Source organism: Anopheles merus, chromosome 2R (assembly GCF_017562075.2).
Source record: "Anopheles merus strain MAF chromosome 2R, AmerM5.1, whole genome shotgun sequence".
NCBI lineage: Eukaryota > Metazoa > Arthropoda > Insecta > Diptera > Culicidae > Anopheles > Anopheles merus.
The window spans coordinates 26,271,081-26,298,701 of NC_054082.1; the positions used below are offsets into that span (position 1 = coordinate 26,271,081).

The following is a 27,621-nucleotide window of genomic DNA, read 5'->3' on the forward strand; positions in this document are numbered from 1 at the left end:
CTGTACCTCTGAAATCTAGCGTTTTCATTCACACAAACCACCAGTTTAATGATCGTAACACGTGCCACTTGGTACACCGTTGGGACAGCGTTATACTACCTCTAACCACACCGGCCTAAGGCATTCATGGTCGTCGTTGTCGTCGTCGTCGTCGGCATGATCACACCGTTGTAACCATTCGTAGTAGTAGTCGTAGTCATCGTCGTCGTCTGGTGAAAATTAATTACGCCTAGCGGTCGGATGCGTCTGTACGGACACGGCCATTGCGGCCAAGTGCATCACTCCATGCGTCCGGGTCGTCCGGGTTGATCGACCACTGGACGGCGGGCGTTGGGCTGGACCGGCGAGCATTGGGCACTGGGCCAAGTAGGAAATCCGGCTGTAGGGCGGTATTGGGCGATCACGTGGTTCCGGATTCTAGCGATCGGTAGTTGGTGGTGGTACACAGACGGTACTGGCTGTGGCCCGAGGGTAATAATGGGAATATTTCATATTTTTAACCCAGAGCACGATAAGCATCCGGGATGGTGTACACGTTACTGGTGTGATCTTTGACGCTTACGTACTGTAATGTAGCCAATTGAATGCATTCGATTGATAAAGGGCACGAGTGCATTTACGCCTTTGTTCGGACATTAGCAATGGTTTTGGGGTGTGAATTATTTGCTCACGATGTGGAATGTTTGCTTTTCTACTTAAGCAAGACAAACATTGTCATTGGCCCAAAACAGGGCATTTATTTTAAACTGTTTCTTCCCCTTGGGGACATAGTGTATTGACTATGTTAATTAGTGGTGATGCATTTTCGAGTAGGTTCTGTTGTAAACAATTTTGTTTTTGAATTCAAAATTCAATATCCAATTCAATTTAAAAAAAGGAGTTTAGTTTGTGAAGAATAACACTGTGTTAATTCAAATAATACTTTTTTTTATTGCTATCCTATGATGACTATAAAAATATAATCAATGATTATTGATGCAGTCTTCAATTGAATTTAGCGTGAAAAAATATTGTGCAACATAAAAGCTACTTTCAAATTAAGTACAACGTTGCATTGTTAGAAGATACGTCTTTTATATATCATGAAATTCATGGCTCAATTTCATAACATGTTTAGTGCATATAAATAAACTAATTTTAGTGATTTTTTGATAAAATCATGCCTCATATTGATTACCATCCCAATATTATTGAACAGCAAATTGACAAAAAGTCATAGAGATTGTTGATTGTATTCTGTGATTTCCGAAATGCTGCTCATAATGTTTGAACGTAACATGTGTCAGATGTACAAACCCCCTAAAAATTACGATATTTTGGCTGCAGTTTGTTTTTGCCATAAATGCTCACTTCACCCGTTCGCGCGATGTTAGTAATCAACCCCTAAAACAACCCGACGCACAACCACGACCTGCACGCGTGAAGTGTAAGCCATTGCGCACACCCCAAGAGAGAAACGCACGCCAGAGAGAGAGAAAGAGAGTTCGCAAGAGAGAAAAATGTAGCCCACCCTCACCGGTTCTCGCTCACGAACACAGCGCGAGCAGGCGCACATTTATTAAAAAGACCGCGGTGCATCGCCACCGATCTCAGAACACGATCGCAGAAGGTATCGAACTAGCGACCGTGCTAGACGTGAGCCGTGTGCGTGTCCCGGACGACTTTCGCGAACATATCCGTACCGTGTGCGAGAAGGGTGGTGGTGGTGGTGGTGTTGTTTTGAAGTGTTTAATTCCTGTCTATTTTTTGCAACCCGCATCTCAAACCGCGACTCGAAGGTAGCAAACTGTAACGCAGTGTAAGAGTGTATCTGGCATCTTGTTGGTGTGCGATTGTTACTACTTTTCTCGGCGAGCGGCAGGCAGCGATCACGAGTTAAGATTGTGTGTAGTGTGTGTGTTGTAGTAGGCAGTGCGAAACAACAACAAAATTCAAACTTTAGGGGCAGAGAAATTTACGCCGCTCGGGTTGTACGGTCACCGTGTGATTTACGTGGCGAAAGATCAAGGACGATCCTGTTGGCAGCCGCCCGGGAGGAAGAAAGCGCACGTGTGTCCTGCAGGTTTGGAGGCGAACAAATTCAAGCTAAAGCGTTGTAAGTGTTTAGAAAACATTATGAAAACCCTCCCACAAAAAGCAATGATTTCTCCCAAGGGAAAACGGAGCAGTACTGTTGCAGTGTATGTTTAGCACAATAAATCTCAAGCCAGAGTGCGATCGGCACTCGGCACACTATAACACTCCTGGGGATTAGCTAGATGAATCATGATAATTTGTTTGACCGCAAGCGATCCATATTAAGCCACACCATATCGGTGGGACTCGAACCCACCCACACTCAGCTGACTGAAAAGTGTCGACTCTGTTTTTTTTCTCCCCTTTTTATTTTGATTTGCAAACGACCAACTGCATTCTGTCGCTTGTTTTCGATCCTCCCTCACGGGCTCCTTTATTATTATGGCTGAGCGACAAGTGTGCGTGTGTGTGTGTGTCGGGCAGTGCAAATTTATGGGTGAAAATTATGGACGACCGGAATCTCCTGTTCCGCTGGCTGTACACACACACGGGGCCCCAGGATGTTGCTGTCCACCAGGGCGGAGGGAGCGAAATGTTTCTCCACAAAGTTCACCCACACCCGTCTGCTGTTTTGTGACGCACCAGAGAGGGTGAAATTTCAAGAAAGAGGGATTGTTGCTTACACACTCCGTACTTTATTAATGGTTGGTCGGTTTGTGAGCATTTAGAGTTTGTGAAAAAAGGGGAGGAAGGCACAAAAAATCGACTGAGCTACACACGAACGAGGCCTGACGCCAACCGTGCGGCCGGAGGCTGCGGCCGTGTTGTGCAAGAAGCAGGAAAAATTGAGAAAGGGAGATATCGGAGGCGATAAAGGCAAGTTGTAAATAGGGAAAGGACGGAAGAGTGGGTTGTTTAAAACAAGGAAAACAACGTTAAACGTTTAAACAATCACCAATCCGGGTGGACACCAGTGTAACCACCGGTCAGCAGCAGCAGCAACACTTGCTGCTTCGCTGTTGATTATCGTTGATGAGGTTGTTGAGCGTGTGCATTCACTCGACGAGGGCGCCCCTGCACACGCTCAACAACCTTAAACGTATCATCTTTCGCCGTGCGCTTTAGCCAAGAGTTATGAGTAAAGTGAGTCGTTTGGATGAACTTTTGTTTCGTTTCACGTTGTTTTTTTTTCGTCTGTGTCACCTCATCCTCCGATTACATGTGATCGGTGTGAGATGGAGGACGTGGTCGCTATTACCTCCCGTTAGTAGATTGAAGGTATGGTTTTGGGTGCACCTGTGCACCTGTGAAGACACAACTCATCGATGCGCTGGTGTCCAGTGGGGCTGTGCAAGACGTGCATTTTCAGTAGCGCAGCGAGCGGAAACAGCTTTTTATTCCATTTCTCAGCCACTTGTGGTTACTGTTTGCCAATACACTCCTAACAGCATTTGATGCTAAATATATCGACACAGCACTTGTGGTGCCTTTACGCTTATACAATGTATAGAGTGGAGTGTGATTCATTTGTGTTTCAAAACTGCATAATGCGTAATTGAACACATTCGTTAAGGTGATTTGAATGTTGTACCTTATCTCATGTGATAAAGCGACTCTATTAAGCTGTCTGTCACAAAATATAATAAAAATAAGGGTTTTATAAAGTTTTTATTTTGAATATCGGAAATCAAGACTCTTAGCAGAGCATCAGTCCATCAACTTTTCTTGAACTTGTAAGTCTTCCAGCAGCAGTTTGATAAGTGCGCCCTAGGTTTAGATCGGTTGATGACTTAAATAGAGCATCATTTGGTTAAAAATACACTATTAGTGTTTTGTCGAGGGTTTTTTTGCTAGGCTTATATGCCAATTACATGTTCACTATTAACCGTGAAAGCTTGAACGATTGTGAACTGCTGTATATCGGTGCTTGTTCCCTACGTATTCAATTCTTTTAGTCTGATGAGTAGATTAACAAAAAGAAAATAAGATTCAAATTTAACCATGAACATGTGTGCTATACTTGGCACTAGCCACGTCGCTTTTAGATCATCCACAAGTAGCATGTGAAACGAAATACTCATTAATGACTCCCCCCCTTTTTAATAGGCTACAGCAATCAAACCCGTTGTCTTGTTTATGTGTGATAAATTTGCAAATTTTTACATCCTCTCCCCACCCACCCATCCACGATTGCCAGCCCTTTTCCAAGAAACCGATGCGCTAAAAAACAAAAACCTGACGCAATGTAAGCACATCGTTTACCCTTCGCGCAAATAAAGATAACGTATCGCCAAGATAATGCCAACAAACTGGCCGTGCACGGTGATCGCAAGCACAGAAACAGACACGCACACACCGACTCCCTGACGGTACGTAATGGCAATGCCAAACGGTTTCAGTTATTAGTTGTCGAGTTTATGGTCCCATCAGTGTGCCCGGGATGAATACATGTACCACCACCACCACCCGTAGCGGCTTTTAACGCTTTTGGAGTGAATAAAACTCCTCTCTCTCTCTCTCTGTGTTCTTTTGCAGCAGCAGAACAAGTGTTCCAGACGGGGCTTACAGAGATATGTGTCGCCTCCGCCGCCCCTTTCTGTAAAACACTGTAAGAAAGAGGAGCAAAAAAAAATCAACCAATCGATGTAAATGAGGTTTAAAATTTGCATAATAGTTTCCGAACCGAGTGGAGCGGTGCCGTTTGGGAGCACACACTTCTGGTAATGTTGCAGCGGAATCCCTCTCTTCCAGCGTGTGGGAAATAGCACACATTCCATACGAGTGGTTTGACCCGGGCACGCACGCACGCACGCACGCACGCATCTGACCGAAGAGGTTGTAACAGTGAGTAATCCACTCGAGTGGAGAAGAACAGTGCAACAAAACACACAAATTTGCCTTCGCCATTGCTACTTCAAATCCGGTCGGCTTACGCCACACACGCTCCTGTTCTCCGGTTGCAACACGATTGACTACTTGGAAAGTAGAGCACACACGCTTGAAATCCGGTACGCCGGTTTCCGAAACCCGAGACTGATCATGCTGATCGGTGCTGTGTGGCAGCAGTCGTCGGTGTGGCTGGTGACCTTGGGAGAGCTGCAGAAGATCAGTTCTAGCGGCTGGTTTCGTTGAATTTTGCACAAGTGTCCCAGCTCAAGGCACGACCACGACACAAACCTCGATCATGCGGTGGAGCCTTCCAGGGATTTATGGTCGAGAAAGGGAAACAGTCACACACGCGGGAACAATGTTATCGATTGTCTTATTGTGATGTCATACCGTCAGCTCTGTCCTGCCGCGAAAGGCTTTAGATATTAATAATAAAATCCCGATGGTGAATACTGGCCTAGGCCTTAGACCACCCCGTACCCACTGCGTCAACCACTGTGTCCAGATGAGATATCGTTTTTAAGTATGCGGTTGCTGTGGCCAATCGATGGCCCTTGGGTAAGGTCATGGTAATCGGGCACCACAGAGTGTGGGGATGATGTGTTCGAAGACACCCTCGTGGCATTTTTCCACCCGGTCGGACGTGATGCAGGCACATCTGCACCGCCCAAAACGCACCGCATACCGTCGGCCTTGGCCGGCGGGCGACAGTCGAGACGCTCCATAAAGCGACCATTGCCCCGAACGGGGTCCAAACAGCTGGATAGGGTTAACGAAAAAGCCATAACTTTTACCCGGGCGAAACCAGCAGCAGAAACAACCGTATCAGCGTGCGATCGTGCGATACTTGCCTTGCGGTGTGACATTCCAAGATGCTGGCCGCAACAATAGCCGCGTTGGTCATGAGCTCGAGCACTGGAGGGCAACAAGCAAAGCAAAGGGATTAACAACCGCACGAAAATTGCTGATCACGTAAAGCCTTCGCCAACGGTTGAAGGTTGATCGAAAGAGAGTGAGTATGTTGGTCGCTTCTCGGAACCGTACTCCAGATAGAGTTGGTGAAGTGATCCCGTCATCATGCCCTCCTTCCCCATGAGCGTGATCTGGTTAATGTTACGTACACAGTATTCCGCACGGCCAAGATAGATCACTCTGGTGCGTCCCGGAGGGCGAAGCAAACCATTTGGGGCCTACGCTGGTCTGCTTAGCGCTACTACAGCGTGTTATTAACCATGATGCGATCGCAAACATTCCGGCATTTTCCGTTGTTTATTTTTGCAAAATGCAGGGGGGAGGGAGGAGGAGAGCGTACTCTATTGCAAAACAGCCAGATGGTAAACGATAATCCGGTAAGCATCTTCGAGCTGCTCCGATTGCCCCAATCCATCAACAGGTGCCGTGATATTTTATGATCCTGTCCGCCATAAACATACGGGTCCGGCGGTCCACAATAAAGTGGGAAAGGCCCACCATATTGTTTTAACTCCCTGTCCATCACGATCATCTCCTTGACCATCCTTTGATAGAGGGAGCTCGCTTGCAAGACCACCGCCATTGCTGGCGGTGCGGGTTTCGAGTGTTTACAAAATAAAATGCTCCACATCGATCGGAGTTCCCCAAAAGGGCTGACCGTTAGAAGCGAAGCACACCGACGGAGAGAAAGAGAAAGAAAGAGCAAATACACTGTGTGACGTTGTTTTGCTATTTAAAGTAGTTCACAATCAAGCGTGTGTATCGTGTCGATGTATATTGCCACACTTGGCGTGGGTTTTCTAACCGAATCCGAGCGGCGACTGCCTGTCCAACGCCTGGAACCATACTTTCTCGCAGGTTGCGTGTGTCCGTCCGTCCGTGGTTACTGGTTTGCATGTAGTGCATGTTAGCTAAATGATGTGTTTGATATTTCAAACCCTCCTTCACCTTCGGGCAATGCAAAGAGTGTAGTGGGCACCAGAAGAAAAAACAAACTTCTGTATGCACTTTAACGTGCGTCTGGCTAATTATCGCACGCAAATGTGTTGCAACGCTGGCGAAACGATACAGGAAGCTTGGCCGTAGTTTAGAGTGCAGCACTCGGTGCCACTTTCCACATGTCGAGGGAGTTTAATTTTCTTGAGGTACAAACAATCAACAGCACGGCATGGCACGTTTTGCGATATGAAACGGTACCAAATGACTTCCTCTAAAACAAACGGGGTCTACACGGCGCTAAGAACTCGTCTAAAGAGCGACGAGAGCGGTGTTCAGTTTGCTGCGTCCCATTCGTCTTATGTTTGGAATAGCTGCGCTTCATCGTGCTGTCAGGCGCAACAGAAGAACAGGCAGAAGATCGTCATTAATTTTACCGAAAATCCGCGCAATCAATATGCGCTCAGTACGGTAGGGACAGCATTGGTTGAGATGCAGACGTTCTGTTCTGCCCTTTCCTTCGGTGTCAACCCGCTCCGACCCGAATCAACCCCCAATCCCAATCGGATGTTGTACATTTTCCGAATTCTTTGGGGCCACTTTGGGAGCAACAGTGCACCGTCCTCGCGGGGTTTTTTGTTTTTACGTTTTGCGTCACCCTGTCATCGCAGGCGCAGGCGGTCTTCTTTTCTGGGGAGTAGACAACTGAAGATAAACTTCCTGCACGAGGGGTATTTCTTTTCGATATGGTTTTTTTTTTGGTTCACCCATCTGGCGTGGCGTGTGCATCAAATCGTTTGATTTCCTCTCGTTCGCTCGTTTGCTTGGAACGATTTCGTCCCTCTTGCTGTGACAGCCGTACGCAAACATCAAACGCGAACCTCAGCGCCGATTTGATGCTCCAATTCTTAAAAAAAAAAACCCGGCCAAGAGACCCCCATCATGCTGCTGTTTGCTTTCCTGTTTATTTGTTGCAGTTGTCTTCGTGTTTGTGTGTGTGCGCTGATCGACAAATAAATCAGCTGGTTGGCGGGCAAAATTCTGACCCAGGATGCCATATGTTCGACAATGGTTGGTGTGTGTTTTCTCACCCTCCCTGGTGTGGTTTTTAGCTTTACTGGCGTCAGCGTGCCGTCTTGACGAAGTGCCAGTGCTCCGGTCTTTATTTGAAGGCGAATTGTAATGGGAAAAATCAACAACCATCCAACGCGCCCCTTACCCCGGTTTTCGGACCAGGTAAAAGAGGCTTTTCGCTCCATTGATCGATTGAAGTTGTCTCAAGAGGGTTGGTGAATTTCGTTGATCAAGAAATTGCAACTGCGCTGTGTGCATTGTTGGGCCGCCGCAGCTTGGCCGCATGTGTTGGAGTTAAGACACGGCGGAGGGATACAAGGGAGCAAACAAATCGCAAAATTGTTTCTGCATGTCACCCAGCGAGTGTGAACGTGTTATCGTTCAGGGTGTGGGTCAAAACAATTCGCCATCCCAGGGGACTTCACACAGCCACGGCCCGGGCTAGCGCCGGCAAACCGTACGGCAAACCGCCCAACCAGACCTGGGGGTGAGTTGCGCGCACACACACACACACACCGTTCGTTTAGCTTGTTATCACCTTCCATCTAGCGTGTGTCTTTCAACGTTCGGCAGGGCGTTTTGCCAGCGAAAGTGCATGTATTTTCACCCCTATCCGCTAGAAGGGTTGAGGTCGGTGGGTGTAGTTTGGCAGCACACCGCAATCACTGACAATCTCTTTGCCCCCTTTCCATGTGCGGGTGAGGTAAAAGGGTGTCTTTCTACTGTACCGACCAGACCCTAGGCTATCATTCCTCGGGCACGGTGTGTCGGTGGTGTGTTCCATTTCTGCACGGGAGCGGGTCACGCGCGAAAACTCCCCCAGCAAAAGAGACAGCGTTTCCTGTCCATCTCGAGGAATGGGGAGAGGAGGAGGAGAGGGGGGGGAGACGGGAATTAGGGGTTATACTGTCAGGGTGCTGGAAAATGGAAAGTTTTGGTAAGCGGAGCACATGTATGCAATGCGACCCATTGAGAGAGGTTTACATTGTTCGCGCTTCCCTCGGTGAAGGCAGCGACTGGCCATGACGATGGAAAACGAACGGCTGGTGCATGCATTATACCGCCAGGTGTGGTAGAAGGGATGGCGCAGTATGTGTGTGTGTGTGTGTGTGTGTGTGTGTGTGTGTGTGTGTGTGTGTGTGTGTGTGTGTGTGTGTGTGTGTGTGTGTGTGTGTGTGTGTGTGTGTGAGGGCAACTTTATGATAATATACCAGTGAAGGTTCCCATCGAGAGCCGCATTTTGCGTGCAAAGTAAAAGGAGGAAGACGGGACTGGATGGTGTATCTTGGCAAGTACATAGTATTTGCAAACAATTTACTATTCTAACAATGTTTGGCTTGTTATGTGTTATATCGTTTTTTAAATAATGATAAGTACGCAAAGGTTATGGTAATGATTAATTGCAAACGATTTTGGCTGAGCGTTTTGAGAAGTTATTTAACTAATTCAACATTTCAACATACAAAAACGAAACAAACAACGCTTCATCCAATATTTCTTTGAACGAAAATAATCTAGAAATGCAAAATATATTCATTTTACATAAAGAAAACAATCCATCTACTAATTTGCTTAGTTTTGAGTACATATCGGTTAGAAAACCTCTTGTGTTTGAATATTGTTTTGTATATTATCATCTTGTTTTCAGTCATCTTGCCCATGCCCTTCAATTATCTTCCCGCAATTTACACCAAACCGTTGCGCATGTTGCATAATGACGCGCGCTTAAAGGATTGATCAAGTTTCGCATCCCCTTCATCCCGCTCCCGGAAGTGGCCATTGGGTTGGGCTGGGTTTTGTAACAAAATAGCGCAACCGCATCATCCATTGCACCTGACACGGGCCGGGCAGGGAGCGTCGGTTTTCCGGCGATACTCCAAATCATTTATCACACACGATCACACAGCACCAGCACCAGCAGCAACACATGTTTGCGTAACGAGGGCCAAGGGAATTGGCAGCAATTCTGACCCACCACCCTGAAGCGGGATGCTTACCCGCGGGTGGCCAACTTGTTATTGCCGTTCCGACGATAAACGATCCGACCGTATCATGGTGTGTGGGTCGTGCTGTGCTACTGTGCGCACAGCATATCACCCGTACCACCCCGGTCGGTTTGGTGCGCAGTGGGAGTGAGGATAAAAGCTGGCTGACTATTGACCGACCACGGAATGGGTGGGATGTGAAGCACTAGGGGTTGTAAACTTTTAAGCATACTCACAACCGAAAAGGAGGGCCGGTGACGATGGGAAATGCTTGAAATCGGTTCACCAACTTTATCGTGCACGCTTCACACTAGGAAATTGAACTTTTAAGTACTTATGCGAATGTTTTTTTTTTGTTTGTGTGTCTGTGTCTTTATCTCGCTTCTATTCATTTCGTAAGATAACCTTTTTGTTTTGATGTGATCAGTACAAAAAAATACGACAAAGGGCGTTGATGCTACCCTAACAGGACAAAATTGTCGTTGCGGTTCGTAGCAAAACGATCAACCGTGACAGATGCGATTTAATTTTTGTTTTATTCCACCCCACTTCGCACCAACACTGCACCGCTGCTGATCACACTGATTGTAGACGCTGATTTATGAACACGCGGGACCGGATTTTGCTGATCGAGAGCGGGCGTACGGGCGCGAGCGAAACATTCCAATTATCTTATCGCAGGGGCGCTGTTTTGGGTTCCAGCGTCGAGGTTGAGATGTAAGTGAGTTTTGAATCATGCACGTCCACAAATCATCGCGAGCTTAATAGTGTTCTGCTCCGCCTTAGTTTTGTTCACCGATCTGGAGAAGCTGATTAGCGTGCGGAAGAAACTGCTTGCTGCGGTGCATCGCATGCGGAATGCAAATCGCATCGAGGAAGTGATCGCGCTCCGGCGCGGTGCTATGTATCGATGATCGAATCAGATCGCGCAAAACACTGCCGATATGCAGCCCCGACCACGGCTGAGTAATCGATCGTCATTCAGCCGTGAATGCTGCTTACCCGGGGTGACGAACGGTGCAGGGCCCGATTGACGACGTTCCTCGTTGGCGCCGCGGCCCTTTTGAAGCATGCAGCTGGGCTTGGATGCGCGTATGTTTGATAATTTTAACTTGCAGTATAACTTCCCACCGTATAAACACGACAGCCCCGATACGATGACAAGATATGGCCGTTTAATATCGCTGCACAGCTTGCGCTTGCTCTCGTTGCATCGTGGCCGACGGTGCATCTTTGGCTCGCGTGTCAATTAGCATAAATTAGTCGTAAAAGTTAGTGTCCGCTACGTGTCCCCTCATCGGCAGCCGCATACCACGTGGAAGTACGTGTCTGCCCTTCGCGCTCCGTCTCTCTTGTTCGCTCTCCTTGGTAACGAAAAATGCAGCCCTCCCCTGTCACGACAGCTTGAGCGATCGAGCCGGTTCGATTCTGGGTTCGTTTCGTTCGAGGGCCTCGAAAGATTTACTACTGTTTGATGGGCTTTAGCGACCGAATGGCTTGTGTGGTGGTGTGCTGAACAACAATAGCTACCGATCAGATGAGAAGCAAAGATTCTGAAAGCGGAGGAACGAAACCATCCCACCACGAATCGAGGCGGAAGAATGGAATGGATGGAATCAGATGCTTTTTAATCTGCTCCATCTTGCACCTGGAGCGGTGAAGATCGATCGGACGTTTGGTTTTGGGCGCTTGGGGCATGGCACGCAGCGCGAGATTTTTATCGATCACACACACCAACAAATAGTGCCGCTACTCCATGACGTTCGTAACGCGTCCGTGTGGCCCTGTCTGCTTGCTTCCAAATTCCCGACAAGATCTTGAGTGTGTAAGCCGCCGCCATATGTAGCGAAGTCCACAAGGTGAGACTTTCGATTTCATGCTGGGCCGCTAATGACACATTCGCCGCATGCGGCTCATGCTGCCGTCCTCATCTGGGGCGAGCGATCGGGACTTTTGAAGGGCGTAAAGTAATTTAAACGCCGAGCCGAAGTGAATGGAGCCGTAAATGAGATCATTATTCCGGTATCGCATGAGAGCGACGAGTGAACTGTACTGTGCCGACTGCTTTGCGGAAAGTGTGGCCGATGAGAATGTCTCCCCGTACGCCGCAAGATGCTGAACCTGTTGTGGGTTTCCTTCCCGCTCTCTCGTAAGTTTACACACATGAACAAACAACGGCCGGTTCGGATTTGTCCTTGTACTTGTGGAAATGTGTGCGGTAAATTGAGTTTGGCTCTTCCTTCAGGCAGCGTGTGATTCAAGCGTTTCGAAAAGATTCGCTGTAATAAAAAGGTCCCAAGCACACTTAAACGAACCTTTATTTATTTAACCGATCGCTCCGCTTGCTGGTTAGTGGATTGGCCCCAAACATTGTGCAATTGATTGTGGTGCGGCGGTAAAGAAGTAATTAGGCACGGTACTACCACTACTCCACCTTGTTTGGTTTTATAAGCTTCACTATAATTAAATTATCGTTTGGACCTGTTTTAACAGCCCACAGCAACTGCAGCTCCGGACGACCTGAACTATTAGACCACGCGACTCCGACCAGAGAAACAATGTCCGATCGGTTGCGTATCCTATGCGCTGACGTTGGCGGCGTATCAATGAAAACCTGTTATTTGCAAATGAGTGGCTCTCTGCCCGGGCTCTCTGTGCGCTAAAAGCTAGCGTCTCCTCTGGCGGTAATTATTGAAATCAATTACAAACCTTCGGTCGTGCCCGTTGCCGTGAATGGAGGGGATCAATCAATCGAGGAAGCATGGGGGTAGGTCGTACTTTTAAATGGGGAATTCACGATGCACTAATTTATGTGACAGCTTACCAACTTCTTGGTGCTGCTGCTGCTGCTGCTTCTTGCTGTACTGGCCTGTGGTATCAATATGGGGAGCACGAATATTTTTCCCCTGATTGACAAATACAGTACAATTACGACGAGCGTAGATGGGAAGGTACATGGCCCCATCGATGGAGGGAAATTTATTGCCCGCCCGGTGCATATGCTAATACATTGATCGAGGCATCAGCTACTGGACGCGGCACAAATGACTGATATCGACCGGCCGAGCAGTGCTCGTTGTTACAAATCAGGAGCAACCGGTTCACGGCACCCCCGGTGACCTACAAAAAGGAGACAACTCGAAGAAGCGGGGGGGAAAGGACGAGAAGGAACTTGTCCACGCACAGAGGTGCGTTCACACATTGCGTCATCTGTACGGGCCGTTCAACAGCACCAAAGTAAGAAAGAAAGTAAAGAAGCAATGCATCATCACGACGAGACAAAAGTAAACAAACCATTAGCACCCATCGCAGTGTTGTCGCGTACGCATCTTCGTGCCACCTTTTTCGTTTTGTACCCTTCCCCGGTTGTTGGAATTGCACTCTTTAGCCGCGGCAATAGTGCCGGGCCGGTTGCGACCGTCGATGGAGCGAATCCAGCGAAGATCAAGGCTGCACTCAAGGCGTAACATACCGAGGCCGAGTTCTCCGTTTTCGCATGCCCCGGATGCCAGAGCGGTGCGGGGCGGTACCCATTACCCCGTGGGTCCTGCGACTACTTTTATGATAGTGCCGCTAGTTAGTGTGTGTGTGAGTGTGTGTATACTCAGGCCGACCACGCCGTGTTGGTGCGGTGTCAAAACAAAACCACCGAGAAATATGACTCAATTAGAGCTATTTTTACCCGATGCCGGTCCGATAGAAGCGCGGTTTGTTTGAAAATTCTAGGACACACACTCTGGGGAAGAATGAGTGATACAAGCACACACACACGTACACACACGTACGCACACGGTAGCGTATTTAAAGCAGTACCGCAGCGCAGCACTACCCTTCGCGCACCAATAAACTAGGTGCGTTTGCTGACAGCTGTCACTTTTGCATCTTCGCCCCATTCTCGAGCGCCTGCTCCTATCGTATGCCGATCTCGTTTGCCCGAATGATGATGGCGATGATGCGCTTTGCTGCAATCATTGAATGCACGAACGCGATTCATGATTGTTTAAAAAAAAACGAATTTAAACAAAACTTAGATCAGCTGCAGCCGTCAGGGTGACGAGCGGTGGGTGACACAAAAAAAAAGAGTGTAACATTCCGATCCGATCGCACGAAAACTTTTGTCAGCATCGGTATTCCCACAGCCCCCAGCCATTCGGTAGGAAAGAAATTGTCAAACACCTTTGGCACATAATCCTATCAAACACACATCTATGTTGCTATTTGGTTTCAGCCGCATCCCTTGCATCGGACAGCTGCGCCAAGCTGACAAATACACTCCGGTTAAGCTACTGCGGCGGCTGCCGTGCCTGCTAATAGGGGCTAACTGATTTTCTTCTTTCCCACAATCACACTCCCAGGGACGGGACAGTTCCTTCCCATCCTACGCATTCATACGCAACAGCCGATGCGTGCGCGTGTGTGTCCCCGTATGCTCAACCCTTTCGTGCGGGTGCTAAATGGTGGTGAGATGACGATCTTTTTTTTCGTCGCTGTTATGTTGTTTAATATCTCTGTCACATGAGTCGCACCTTGTCTAAAGGCGGAGAAAAGATTGGGAGAGAGTAAAAAAAAAACGAAAGAATGCACCCCTTTTGGGCCGTTAATCTTCCCGGGTGAGATGTTTAGGGCTAGCAGTATTCGATGGAACTCTGCAGCATCGAATCGGGTGTTCGAATTGCCTGCTAGCAAGTGCTGCCGTCAGCTCTCTATCGAGCGGCAGTTTTGCTTCACAGTCTACGCCCAGACCAGACGGGACCGAATGAATCACTACTGAGGCGGCCTGAGGTTGTGATTTATGAGGAACACAGCGAGAAACGAAGTGGACCCGAGTACACCGACTACACCGACCGTAGCAATCACTGGAACTCGGTGGGCGATTATGAAAGCGGCTGTAGTAAAGAAAAAAACTTCAATAAAGAACAAACACCGCTGCTCTCGTATGTCGGAAGAAGGAACTTTGTCATGCCTCACGGCCTAATCGGTACCGATTGGTACAGTGTCACGCACGGCTTAGTACGCACGTTTGCGGGATGTTAATGGAGCGGCTTTGCTTTTGCTTTTGACTTTTAGCACGAACCAAAGCGGTAGCTCTCCAATCTTTGGGTAGCTTTTTGGGTGCTCTCGGCACCGCATTGTGAATGTTTCATGAGGCGAACGCACTTCGGGAGCACTTCGATGGGAACTTGCTTAAGTAATTAGCTGCCCGGTTGTGTTTGGGTGGTTATCATTAGTGCAATTCTGTGGATCACTTTCGGCTCGACAATCGATCGATGAATGGCCCAGTGAGACACGGTCATGTGAAGTCATCGCTATGATCCTTGGAAATGGAGCCAGTCTAATGGAAGGAGCGATATTCTTTTCTTTGCGATTGTTTGCCTGCTGTGTTTCTGTTGTCGCCCAACATTTATCGCTCAACAGGATCGACACCACTTGAATGACAGGGTCGTTCTTCCCCACTTTAAGACTGTTGGCAATTATTATTAATTATGTACCACCGCACTCCTTCCATCCTCCATTGCACAGCCCTTCCATTCCGTTTGCGTAATGGAACGAAATGGTAATTGAAGCATGGGCTTGCCACTACAAACAGCTTACACTGCCATTTCCCCAGCGCCAGCGCGTGTTGTGCCTGTCCCTGTAGTACTGTTCCGTTAGCGCCTCCAAATATGGGGTGAAGCGTACCCAACTGACCAGTGATTTCAATTAGTAGCACGATAAGTGAATGCCACCGTGTAACCACCAACCGGGAACGGGACTGACTGAAATTCCGAGTGCCCGAGACATGCAGCAACAATTCGCTGAATGGCCGGCTAAAAGGTGTGAAGTGATGTGACAGTGACCAGGTACACAATCGAACCGTTACATCGATTAAGCTTTAAAAACGAATCATAATGGATTACACCCGGTGCCAATTGACAGGAGCATGAAAAGTGGCTCCGGTTTGGAGGTGTAAGTGTTGGAGTTTAACGCGATTCGGGTTACTTGAGGAATTCAACAAGCAAAGCGGCATGTGTTTTGCTTCTGTCAAGGTTGTTCCGATTTGGCAAGTGCATGTGCCATATATAAGCGGGCCCAAGTGTTAGGGTAGGCAAAAACGTCTCCACCAAACGAGCCGACCATTGCGGCGTGTGTGTTCGGAGAATTTTCGGTACACTTTACATTAAAAATTTGCCCTTTGGGGCGCGCACACACACACGCATACACACACGTCAAAAAGCATCTCCTCCCCTTGTTGAAGGCCGGCAACATTGAACGTGGTGAGCACAGGAGTGTATTTTTAGCCGATGACATCTAGAGTACGAGCCAAGGGAGCGATAGGAAGTGGCGGTGTACGACGGGCAGGCAACCGGGGCTAGATCCGGTTGTTCGGGATCGGGATGATGAAAATACATGTTTATCAAGAATTTTATTTATTCCCGGTCGTGGCGCGCGGCACCGTCTCCACATCTCGCCGGATTGCTCCACAAATCCCAACAGCTCAAGTCGGTATGATTTATTTCAAGTCAAACTCCAATCGGCAAAGTGTCAATATCTGGTATCGTTTGGCGTCGTATTCGTTGCGGTCCCGGCCATCGCCGGCAGCTCATACCGCGAATGGCCAACTTTTTTACCGTACGCGAAGTTATTCCGCGTCCCATCAATAATGCATACCCGAATGGAGAGGAAAAGGTTCCTTTGAGGAGAGAAAAGGAAAAGGCCTTTCCTTTGCCGCGCAGAACCTTCCTTTGCGCAAACAGCAAAATGTTTACTGATTGTGCATGTGAGCGATGTGAAGCGAGTAAAACAAGCTGTACGAATGTACGAAAAATAAAGCCATACAACCCGTGCACACGGGACAGTGATTGGATAATGTATTGCTGGAGTATCGAAACAATCAGACAGCTTAGCTTGGTGATTAAATGGATGATTGTTTTCTCCCATCGCGATGTCGCGTACACTGGCAGATGGGGATGATTTGTTGCCCGAAGATGCGCGATCGGGATCGATGGGCCGAAGATTAACTACCGTGCGCGATGAATGCTAAATGCAGCACAAATAAACACGCGTACGATCGTGTGTGGCGCATGGCGTATAAATTACATCTTTTGCTTTTTTCCAGATACCTGGAAATGACTTCAAAGAGGCACGAAACAAGAAAAAGGCTAGGGTTGTTTAAAAAATCGTTTCCGTTCGATGGCAATGTGCGCTCGCGTGTATGTGTGCAAGTGTGTGTGTGTGTGCTCTCCGGCAAGAGGTGACCTTTTCCACATTCTTGCCCCGTCAACACTTCGTGCCGATTCAGGGATTATGAGATTTTAATTTCAACCGTTTCAAACAACTTTGAGAGCCACGCACTGACACCATTGTGCGTGTGGCGAGGCATTGATCGTGTACCTTATTCTTCCCATGCTAACTGTTCTTCTCTCTCTCTATCTCTTGATTTCGTTTTAGTTGAAATATCGGACCAAAAATGAAGACGAACCGTCTGCTACCGCTGGTGTTGACGATTATCGGGCTGGCGATGGTGATGCTTCCCACGGCCGAAACCTGCAGCTGCCTCCCGCAGCATCCCCAGACGGCTTTCTGCGACTCGCAGTACGGTAAGTTATTAATGTGAAAGGTTACACGAGCGATTACTGACCCAATCCAGTCATCCTCCGGTCACGGCGGCATCCATCAGTTGTGTCTGCTGACGGAGCCGGTGTGTACCTCATTTCGTTTGCCATAAAATCGGTTTATTACTGTAGGCTTGAGCAAACGAGACGAGGTTGGCTTCACCTTCGGAGTGGAGTTAAATCATTTTTGCGCCCTTGCTGGATCAATGCGAGATGGTTAATAATTCCGGAGTGTACTTCCCTGCACATTGTCATGTATTATAACATTACTCGCCATAATCATCAACCCTGTTTAATGGCGCTTTCTATCGTTGATGGGGTTTTGTGGAATGAATAGCCAATGACATCATCGTGCTAGGTGTTACCGCGATCGCTAAGCAAGTGTTTCACGTTATTTGTCGCCCGTTGACCATTGGTGAAAGATTATAAAAAAGAGGGACAAAAATTAACGTCTTCTGTCGCTTGTTTTATCTCCCACTTTTTTTTTAGTAATCGTTGCACAAGTGCTGCGCAAAACGGCATCAAAGAACGAGGCCATGGATGCGTACAAGATTGCAATCAAGAAAGAGTACAAGGTAAGATCGCGTGCAATGTTGAGTACGATCCTGCACGCAACAGCATACAAGTAGTAGCGCCTGCAGGAGAGATCGTACCAGGATTTCCAACGCATTATTAATTTCTCTCCATTTTTTTCTCCTCCTTCCCAACAGATGAGCGACGAGGCACGGCAGCTCCTCAACCACGGAAAGTTGTACACATCCACGATGGATTCGACGTGTGGCATCAAGCTGAAACCGTCCACGCTGTACGCGATTGCGGCCAACAGCGAACAGGTGACCCTGTGCGACTTTATCCGACCGTACGACGAGCTGTCGCTGGTGGAGAAGCGCGGCCTGGCCGGCGTCTATCGCAAGGGCTGCAAGTGCAAGATCAATCACTGCTGGGACGACAAGTGCCACCAGCGGCTCGGTTCCTGCAACTGGACCCCGTTCGCGCCGAAGGGTATCTGCGAAACGAGCTACGGCTCGTGCGTACCGGCCGGTGTGACGAAGAGGAACGGAGCACCGATCAAGTGCCACTGGCGCCGATCGCCCCGCTTCGGGCAGTGTGTCGCCGAGAATAGTCCCAAGTACCCGTGAAACCCTATGGAAAGCCTGGCAGCCAGAATTGTTGTTATAAACCGTTTACAAGCATATTTTAACTTTGTTCCGGACATTATTCTCTGGGTACGTCGGTTGGTATCCAAAACAAATGGAAACTAGCGAATGCCCCCGGAAAATGTCCTTTATTTATCAAGCGCGATCGATGGGGTAGAAGAAGGTTGTATTGGGCGGCATCGAACAACCAGAAAGAGAGGTCGACCGGCCAGAGCAGTGTGCCAGAGTAGAGTACTGTGAAGGGAATGGCAAATCTTACTTTCGTTAAGTACAAATTACAATTAGCCACAACGCGGACAGGGAAGCCGATGAGTGTCGTAGCGAATGGTACACGCGTGTTGTGGATGAGAGAGGGTATGATATTTTCATGAATAAATTATTGGATTATACTTAGTGTAACTGTAGCATGGGTGTGTTTTTTGTTCTATTGTTCGCCTGCGCGTTCGCCTGCACTTACCATGTCCTTCGGGTTCGGGAAGAACGTCTGCTCAACCAGCGGGAATGCATCGCGACCGAGACGACGCTGCAGCTGCAGCAGATGCGCAAACACCCACGGTTTGTCCTGCCGGGGCGTAGGAAGATTGAAAACGAAAGCGAATTAAGTCACGGTATTACAAACAATCTTGCGATATGCAGTAGGCAACGTTTGACAAGCCACCGTTGTTTCCAGCAAACATACATAAAGAAGCACAACACACAGTCAGCCCAGTTGGGGTAGCATTGGAATGGGAAGCAGTGGACTGGAGGTCAGGATGTTTTTCTTTCCAGGCAGGAGTGGTGCTGACGTCGCAAAGCAATCGGGAAATTGGTGCTGAAGGTTATTTAAAAGCCTGAGGCTACCAAGCAAAAGCCAATCGTTGTATAGCACTTGGACAATTGTTCGGTTGCTTTAGAATTTTAAACTAGGCGTGATTTTGTCCTTTGCGTGTTTGTGTAGTGTGTGTGTGGATGTGCGACTAGAAGCAAATAGGGACAGTGCAGGGAAAATGGCGAAGGGAAATGCAAAGCATTGCGTGTTTAGCTAGAGATCCATATCAAACGTAATGTTGATCGTTATTTAAAAGCTTTATGATTTTAAAGTGCAACGATGGCACCTGTTTTTGAATCGTATTGATGTGATGATGCCAAAAGATATCACCAACAGAAAATGAACTAACAAAACCGATTCAAAAAACATCTGTTTATACAAAATATACAAAGAAAGGATGCCCACCAACGAATAGAATAAAATATTCATCTAAAAATTAAATTACAAAATCAAAGAAATAAAATACAAATCGTATATCCACTCCTAATGTGACATAAATCTTATAAAGGATAATTTATTGGAGGCATCTAGATGTTAGTGACATAAAATTAATTATAATTTTACAAAACAAAGTCTTCAAACTGCCCTTTGAAGAAAAAAAAACCTCAAATTAACAAATTTTCCCACAAGCAGATAATAACGGCACGAGGATAAGAAAGCTTAAGGACAACTGTTCACTATATCACACACCAGTGCTAGTGAAAAGCATACCAAATGACTCACCTGGAACTGGTACAGAGAGTGCAGCGAGTTAATGCTCGGCACACCGCCATACTTCAACCCGAGCAGCGTCGAACGATAGTCCTTCGAGCCGTCGCGCGGTGGCTGGCGCACCAGGATAAAGTCCGGGCGGAACGGCTTCGCCTGCTTCGAACCGGCCCGGTTGCAGCCCACCATCGGTCCCGAGTCGGCACTGGCCGTCAGCATGATCTCGCGGAACTCGGCCTGCTCGACGCGAATGTCGTAGTCGCTGTGCAGCCGCTTGCCGCGGAAGTACTTCGACCAGTCCGTGTTCTGATCGTCCACGACCAGCAGCGTGAAGCACTTGTCCCGATTGAACGGCTGCACCCGGCTGGCAGTGGACACGGCCGCACCTGCGTGTAGGAAACGGTGCACCAGAAAAGCGAACCTTTAAATGTGGCCGGGCAGTGCAGGCAGGGCAGGCAGAAAAGCGTCATAGCGGCGGTAGCTTACCAATGATGGAGGCACCCTGGTCCCGGGCCGCTCCGGTCAAGCTCTGCACGCGCTGCAGCAAGCTTTCGCGCGACTTGGCCGGGCTGGAGGGGGCGCTGGTACCGCGCTGGGCCGGCCCCTTGCCAAAGCTTAGCGACAGCTCCGGGCCACCGGTGGGCGGTGCGGAACCGGGCGGTACCGGCCCGCCCGGCGACACGGACCCGGCCGTACCGGGGGCCGGCGGGGGCGGAATGTTGGGCGGACCGCCCGGCATCGGTTGCTGCTGAAGCGGGGGCTGTGGGCGAGCTGCGGGCGGCAGGTCTTTCGGATCGACATCCTCGCACTCGGAAGACAGGTCTCCCGAGCTGAATCTGCCAATGAAATCACTAAATCAGCACAGCGACAGATCATGCAGGAGGCAAAACCAATGAGACAGAAAAAAAACAAAGAAAGACAAGAGAGAAAGAGAGAGAGAGAGAAGGAACACACAACGTAGACAGTGGCAAACGGTGCAAATAGGATGCGGAAGGAACAGGATGAAAAGAGATTGATTGTTTGTTTCCCGTCAACAAGAAACAAGATAAATATTTGTATAAAAAGATATCAAAAGGCATGAATTTAATACAAAAAGTAGAACATTGTTCAGCCAAATACGTCCACGAGAACAACAGGAAACCCAAAGACATTAAACAAATAAAGTATAAAAACGAAACAATCGAACGGGAAATGGATATCAGGTGAAAGGGACATGTACAGTTGAGAACATTAGCATCGAGAATGTGTAGTCGAAACAGCAAAATGGAAAGAGACATAGCAAAAGTTTGAGAAAGAGAGAGAGAGAGAGAGATGTCATGGCATAAAGATAACAAACGGTAGAATCAAGTTTAAACATGTTTGCACAAAATATACAGTTTGGACACAAGCATACCGTCGGGTGTGGTTTGTTTGGTGCGTTTCACATTTTGACATTTTGGCGAGCACGGGGACAGGTGTGTGTGAGAAGAAAAGAAGAAAAAAACAAGATAACAACACATCAAAGCAGAGAAGAGAAGAGAGAGAGAGAGATAAAGAGAAAGAATGAAAAAGAGAGGGAGAGAAAGAACAGGATTACAACATTAGTACAACACACACACACGCACACACAATCTGGGGTGTCAATCTCCCACTGGGGGAAAATCGGGGAGCAAATGAATTTCCCCTGATTTGTGCTACTTCATCGATCACTCCATTTCCATTAGTGTGAGTGGGTGTAGAGTAGTGCTGCCCTGCTAGTCGCTAGACATGGCGTTATGTGTGCGCTTGGTGTATCTATCATTCCACGTCGCTTGGTGAGGCACGTGTAGTGGTATGTGTTAAGTAGTTTGTGCGTGTACTTTTTTCAAACTGTTTAATTTGACAAGTGAAAGATCGTGTCAAAGGAAGGCATAGTGTAATTAAGACGAATGTCTTTAAAGCATGATTTCGGGAAGGGGTATAATGTGTGTTTTTTTGTACTGCAACCAAGAAATGAAAACCGTACGTAGCTTGTCCAGAGTATAGTGCAACATTTTTTTTATTCTTTCCAAAACTAATCTAATTGGCCAATGTCCGGAAGCAACAACTGGACAAACGACGATTCGCCGGTGAAATCAGTACCAACGTAAATCGCATTCTAATGCCATATGATCGTGACTGCATGAGAGGATCTAAATGAGAGCCAACATAATTTCGATGCAATGCAATTTGGGATGAGTGACGGAAAGGGAATATATGGTTCGAAAGGCGTTTTGAATCATATGTTCCAAGAGAGACTAAGCTTGATGAAAACGATGAAACGGAAAAGGGGGGATTCGGGAAGATGTAGATGGATAAGAGTGAACTGGCATGAGCTACGGGGAAAAGCAGCGAATCGAGTGGTACTGGTACAGGTGGCCGCAACCGCGACGCTACTTACCGGCGCTTCAGGAAATTAACATTGCTGGTGAAGCTACTCTTGAAACTTGCGAAAGACAGTGTGCCGGCTTGTGGATCCTGCAATGAACAATGAACAACGGTGGGAGAGGATCCGAAGAATGAAACATAAAGAAACAGAGGTTAGAATATATTGATGCAGCGGCGTGAGAGAAGGATTAAAATGAATGGTACGTTGATGAAACAGGTGAGTAAAGTGCAAGGAAGTTGCTAAAGGTAGCTGGGCAGATTTGTTGCTATTCAGAGCAGAGTGCTTGCTGTGCTTTAGTCGCGAAAAAGCCAACCCGTGAGGCTAGAACATAACATACACCAGGAACGGTTATACGCAGTAGAGGCGAGCTAACTTTGCTAGCGTGCTGCCATCGGGGGTTTGGAAAGGGCAAAGTTTAATGCATTTTTCTGCGGTGCTTGGTTAAATGTCGGAGCATGTTCAAAGAGTGTGCTGAGTGCACAGGATGAAGTTTTAATGTAAGCTTTTGCAGGCGACAGGAACAGAGTGCATAATGTGGCTGTGGAAATTATACTACACAAGAAGCTAAAAGAATGATCGAGAGAGAGAGAGCTGCGCCAAGAAGGGAAAATTCAAAGGTTGAAAAAGATTCTTGTCCTCTGATAAAAGCAAAAGGTTGATGCAAGATTTCCATAAAAGGTAACTTTTAAATTGTTCATTACAAGCGAGTAGCTGCGCTGTTTAGCTTTAATTTTGTTTGCGCTAACTATTATGGCGTGAAAATCATTTACAAAATATTTGGAATTCCGTCGAAAATATTTGTAATTGTGAGACTATATTGCAAAATACAAAACGGAATATAATCAAGTCTTATAGGAAGCTGGTCTCGTGATACAGTCGTCAACTCGTACGACTTAACAACCATGGGTCCATGGGTTCAAGCCCCAAATGGACCGTGCCGCCATACGTAGGACTGACTATCCTGGTATGGGGGGAAATCAATTAGTCACTGAAAGCTAACTCCACAAGTGGCACAGGCAGACAGACCTCGACCCACAACGGTTGTGTTGGGCCAAAAGAAGAATAAAAAGAATTAAGTCTTACAGCAAACATAACACCGTTTGCTCGTATTATTAACATAAAGGACACAAGAACAATGAACTGTAACTGTAGGCTTTGTGAGCGCTCATGAATAAACGATGTGTGAATAAGTATAACAACATGACGTAAACATTATTGCAAACAGAGGAATGTCTAACAGAGATAAATTAAATTAAACATTTATTGGAAAATTGGACACTAAAATAAAGAGTAAGAGCAAAAAGCGTTATATATCCGACAACATATTTATATTATTTATGGTCAGCTATTTATGGATATTTAATGTACACGAAGGCACGGAGATAAATGACCTACGTTGGTAATGCCATCTTTTTACGTGTCCCTGCCAAAATACTGTGTCAGTGTACCTTTACAATTGGACCATCAATCCCTTGCTTTTGAAAAGTCATTTATCAAGAACAAACCATCATCTTATTATTCGTCTCGTCGTTTTCGTAAGTCGTTTCGAGAAATCGAGAAACCAATTGGAAGCAAAACTATCCCCACAATGATATAGATACGAGTTTACAGAGGGAAACAAAAATACGGCCCGAGTTTTTCTAGCACTAACAAAATGTGCTAAAAAGTTTCTCTACCCTCCCCAAACAAGCGCAATCCATTCGCATGTGAAATGGGCATCGAGAGTGGAAACCTTTTGCACACTGATTCATACCGCACTTCGGTGCTTCATGACATTCAATCGTGCCCGTCTGCTGCTTGATTTGAGGCGAACGAGCGAACGAAAAATGCACGAACAAAACTTTACCGTATCGCCGCTGCCAGAAAGTTAGAGGTTTCATTATTGAATCATCACAAGTATTTGCGAGCATGCATGCGTGCCGTATATGCGAGCGCGCGCGTGTGTGTGTGTTTATGGTTGGTTAAGTGTGTGGGTAGTTTACGGTGGTTTTACCAGCTCGGTTGGCAGTTTGCCCGAAAAAAAAACATAAACTTTCGCAAGCAAGGAGCAACATTAAGGATGAAGCAGTTGTGATGATGCTCCATTTCGTTCGCCCGGAAACTAAACCCCGTTTCGCTAGAAACGGAAATAAAGCACGCAAACGGACGGTGTGATTCCTGTTGTTAAAGCTAGCACAAGTTTTGCTCAAAAAAGGAGGATATGAATGTTAAAAGCTAGGATGAATGGAGTCTTTCATGTGATGATGATGATGATTATTGTGGATTGATGTGATACATAATAATTGCGAGAATGAAACATGATATCATAGAACATCATTTGACTAATTATAGAAAACTGGCAGCGCTCGGAAAAAGATAAAATAAAGAGGCGAAACAGGAAAAGCTCCATTCACAGCCCAATGGAGAAGCCCGGTACTTCATGGGTGTCGATGATGTTACTCAACAAAGTTGCACTAGTTAGCCGCTTGTGGCCACCCGGCAATACATCCAACGACTGATGATCATGCACCGGACGAACCGGAAACTGGTTTCTATTAAGCTGCAGGGATAGTTTGTACACATCGAAAGCATCAAAGTAATGGCTTGCATATGAATTTTACCCATCCCGAGCACCAAGCACGCAACAGTAAGCCGGATGATAGGATGGGAGTGTACTTGGGAGGCCAGCGTAAACCAAGCATGAGAAAAATGAGAGCCAGTCTGTGTGTTCGTGTGTTTGTGGATGAAGATGCAAAGTTGATACGATGTACGATGGAAAACAATTATTACCTTTGGCGGGGCGCAGATTCGCCCGCACCCAGCGTCAGATATGGCGCTAATATTGAACGGAACGGAACGAAAGTGAAGACAACTACGCTACGCACCCGAGTGGCGGCTTAGTCGAGACTTCCGGCGTGGGTTGTTTGTTTGATTTTCGTTTGGTGTTGTAGAGTGGCGGCGAGAGAACGACCGCTCGTATGTTGCTAGTAACGCACGAGCTGTTACTTGGACGCTACCCGACTAGCTGCTGAAGATGGCAGATGAAGAATGTCGTGCTTGGTCGCTTTGTCGTTGGTGGTTTGATAGTTTTCTAAGCACCGAGTAGCACTCTAACGGCTACGGCCGATGATGATGGTGATAACGATGACGATGGAGTCTCTACTGAGATGCAGTTATAAAGGCTGGGGCGGAGGTTTGATGATTGGTAGCTAAAGTATTAGCCGCAAACGTACCGCAATCGAGGAAGATGAAAGGGGTAGGAAATGGGTTGTGAAAATTCACGAATAAATCCAAGAGACAAAGGTTTTGTTACAAATAATGCACGTGTAGTACGTGTTGTTATGGATGAATAGGTGAGCGGTTTCATAGAAATAAGGTAATTATGTTGAAATACATACCTTGCTGTATATAAGCTACCTTTAGTGTAGTGCAAGTTATTCACTCTTTCTGGAAAAGATGACGGTGGTGAAGATACTCGCTCTTGGGGAAATCTGAACTGTAAGATAAACAGAGAAAAAAAGTCCTTTAAAAAAAGAAGCATCAAACGTCTTAAAGAAGGATCAATTATTTTTCTTTTTCTATAAAAAAAAACTAAGTGTCTTTTACATTTTTAGCTTTCATCAACGAACCGTGAAAGAAAAGGTAAACCGTTCCTTAAATCTTAACTTGCGAAAAATGCTCTATTATCTTGTTTCCTCTCAGCAAACACACACACACACATACATTCCTCATGCCCTTAAGATATTTCTTCTTCATGTTTATGTTTTTGGTGTGTTTTGTTTTCTTTGTCACTACGAGTTTTTCATTTCCGTTTCGAGCTCTCGGCGTTTTTCCTTTTTTCCACCGTCTCCCAAAGCTTCTAATGTAGCTGCAAACATTGAAACAACCGGCAACCGGCAATACCCCGTGCACCCAGTCCTGATCGGGAGCCCACGTGTGAGGAGGCAATGAAAAATTCATTAGCTTCAGAGTTTGCTCCAAAGTGCCTCCGGGGTGGAGGGGGTTAGCGAGTCTTTGGCGCAAGCCTTGTCCCGGATTTACGATGAAGCGACGCCCGGATGTTGTGCCCGGTTGTCATCGGAAATGTGTTCATCGACTCGGGGAAGGTTCTTTCCATTTGCACATTTTCAATGCCGGCACTACTGACCTGTGCCTTTGGGTGAGCGAAATTTTAGCACAGGCGTTTCTAGATTGATTAAAATAGGATTGATTGAGCAGTGGCACAATCAACGGCACTGAACCGGACGCAGGATTGTTTGTGCTTTGTTCCGACTTTGCAAACAGACGCTGAAATACTGGTTTATTAAATTGTAAAGAAAGCATCTCATCAACGTCTGTTTTATGTGGTGCTGGAAAAGCGAACAGCTAGAAATAGGTTGTAAACGTTTATCTGATTTAGAGCAGGTTTATTGCTTTAGATGTAATACGGTTCAAAAAGAAACAGAAAATAAACTGTGAGCTGCTTTGAAAAGTGTAAGGCTACGTTGAAAAGATGCACATCCTAAGACGTACTTAAGGTGCATATGTTTTAAACGGAACATCTTGAGATGGCATGGATAAGTGTAGCCGTCTCAACGTGAAGGACGTTTCTTGAAAAACCCTAGAGGGTATACTTTAAAGCGGTTGTCGAACGCTGTAAAGCAGAAAGACAGCCAGTATCCTTTATGTTAAAGTTGTTAAAGTATTGTAGATCCCCGCAGTGTCTTTTTCCACCCCACGCCCGACGGAACAGAAACGCTTACTAATGAACAAGGGAAACGCATTTACGGTGTCCTCAATTCTGTAGAACAGCGCTGTGAAAGGTAATCCATCAGCGCTGTAATACGCCAATAGCCCAGGGGATAATTCAATTCCAATTTCGAATTCGGATTCATTCGTGAAGAAAAATCAAGCCTCCAATTCTGTATTCACACTGTGCTAGTACGTAAGGAAAGATGGGCTGCTACGTGCTTACTAGCCGCTGCAAAGGGTCAGCACGGTTTCCTACTGTGAGCCAACCGATATCGTGCGGCAAAGGATGATGCACGCCCTAGTGAGTCAATCTAGGACACAGCGGGACAGTGAGTGATTCTATTTAATTCCCTGTTTGCGGGTTCCGTTAACAACCAGGTCGAACAAG

The 27,621-nt window shown here is 46.9% G+C and overlaps 2 protein-coding genes across 3 annotated transcripts in view; one reads left to right on the forward strand and one right to left on the reverse strand.

The window, feature by feature from the left end:
• LOC121589399 (synapsin) overlaps positions 1 to 25,377 on the reverse strand; it is a 34,075-nt gene extending 8,698 nt beyond the window's left edge. The window contains exons 1-5 of one of the 2 annotated variants that reach the window (XM_041908316.1): positions 25,293 to 25,377; positions 22,536 to 22,612; positions 20,624 to 20,973; positions 20,153 to 20,523; positions 19,079 to 19,183 (exon numbers count right to left, since the gene is read on the reverse strand). In XM_041908316.1, the coding sequence (XP_041764250.1) occupies positions 19,079 to 19,183; positions 20,153 to 20,523; positions 20,624 to 20,876 (729 nt within the window). In that variant the 5' untranslated portion in view covers positions 20,877 to 20,973; positions 22,536 to 22,612; positions 25,293 to 25,377. Of the gene's footprint in view, positions 1 to 19,078; positions 19,184 to 20,152; positions 20,524 to 20,623; positions 20,989 to 22,535; positions 22,613 to 25,292 lie in introns of those variants that run through there. The other variant, XM_041908315.1, reaches the window with a different exon arrangement.
• LOC121589414 (tissue inhibitor of metalloproteinase) lies at positions 1,565 to 19,025 on the forward strand. Its single transcript, XM_041908337.1, has 4 exons — positions 1,565 to 2,095; positions 17,301 to 17,449; positions 17,954 to 18,039; positions 18,175 to 19,025. The coding sequence occupies exons 2-4, from the start codon at positions 17,320 to 17,322 to the stop codon at positions 18,601 to 18,603; spliced, it is 645 nt and encodes a 214-aa protein (XP_041764271.1). The 5' UTR covers positions 1,565 to 2,095; positions 17,301 to 17,319; the 3' UTR covers positions 18,604 to 19,025.
• Positions 25,378 to 27,621: the final 2,244 nt, after the last annotated feature.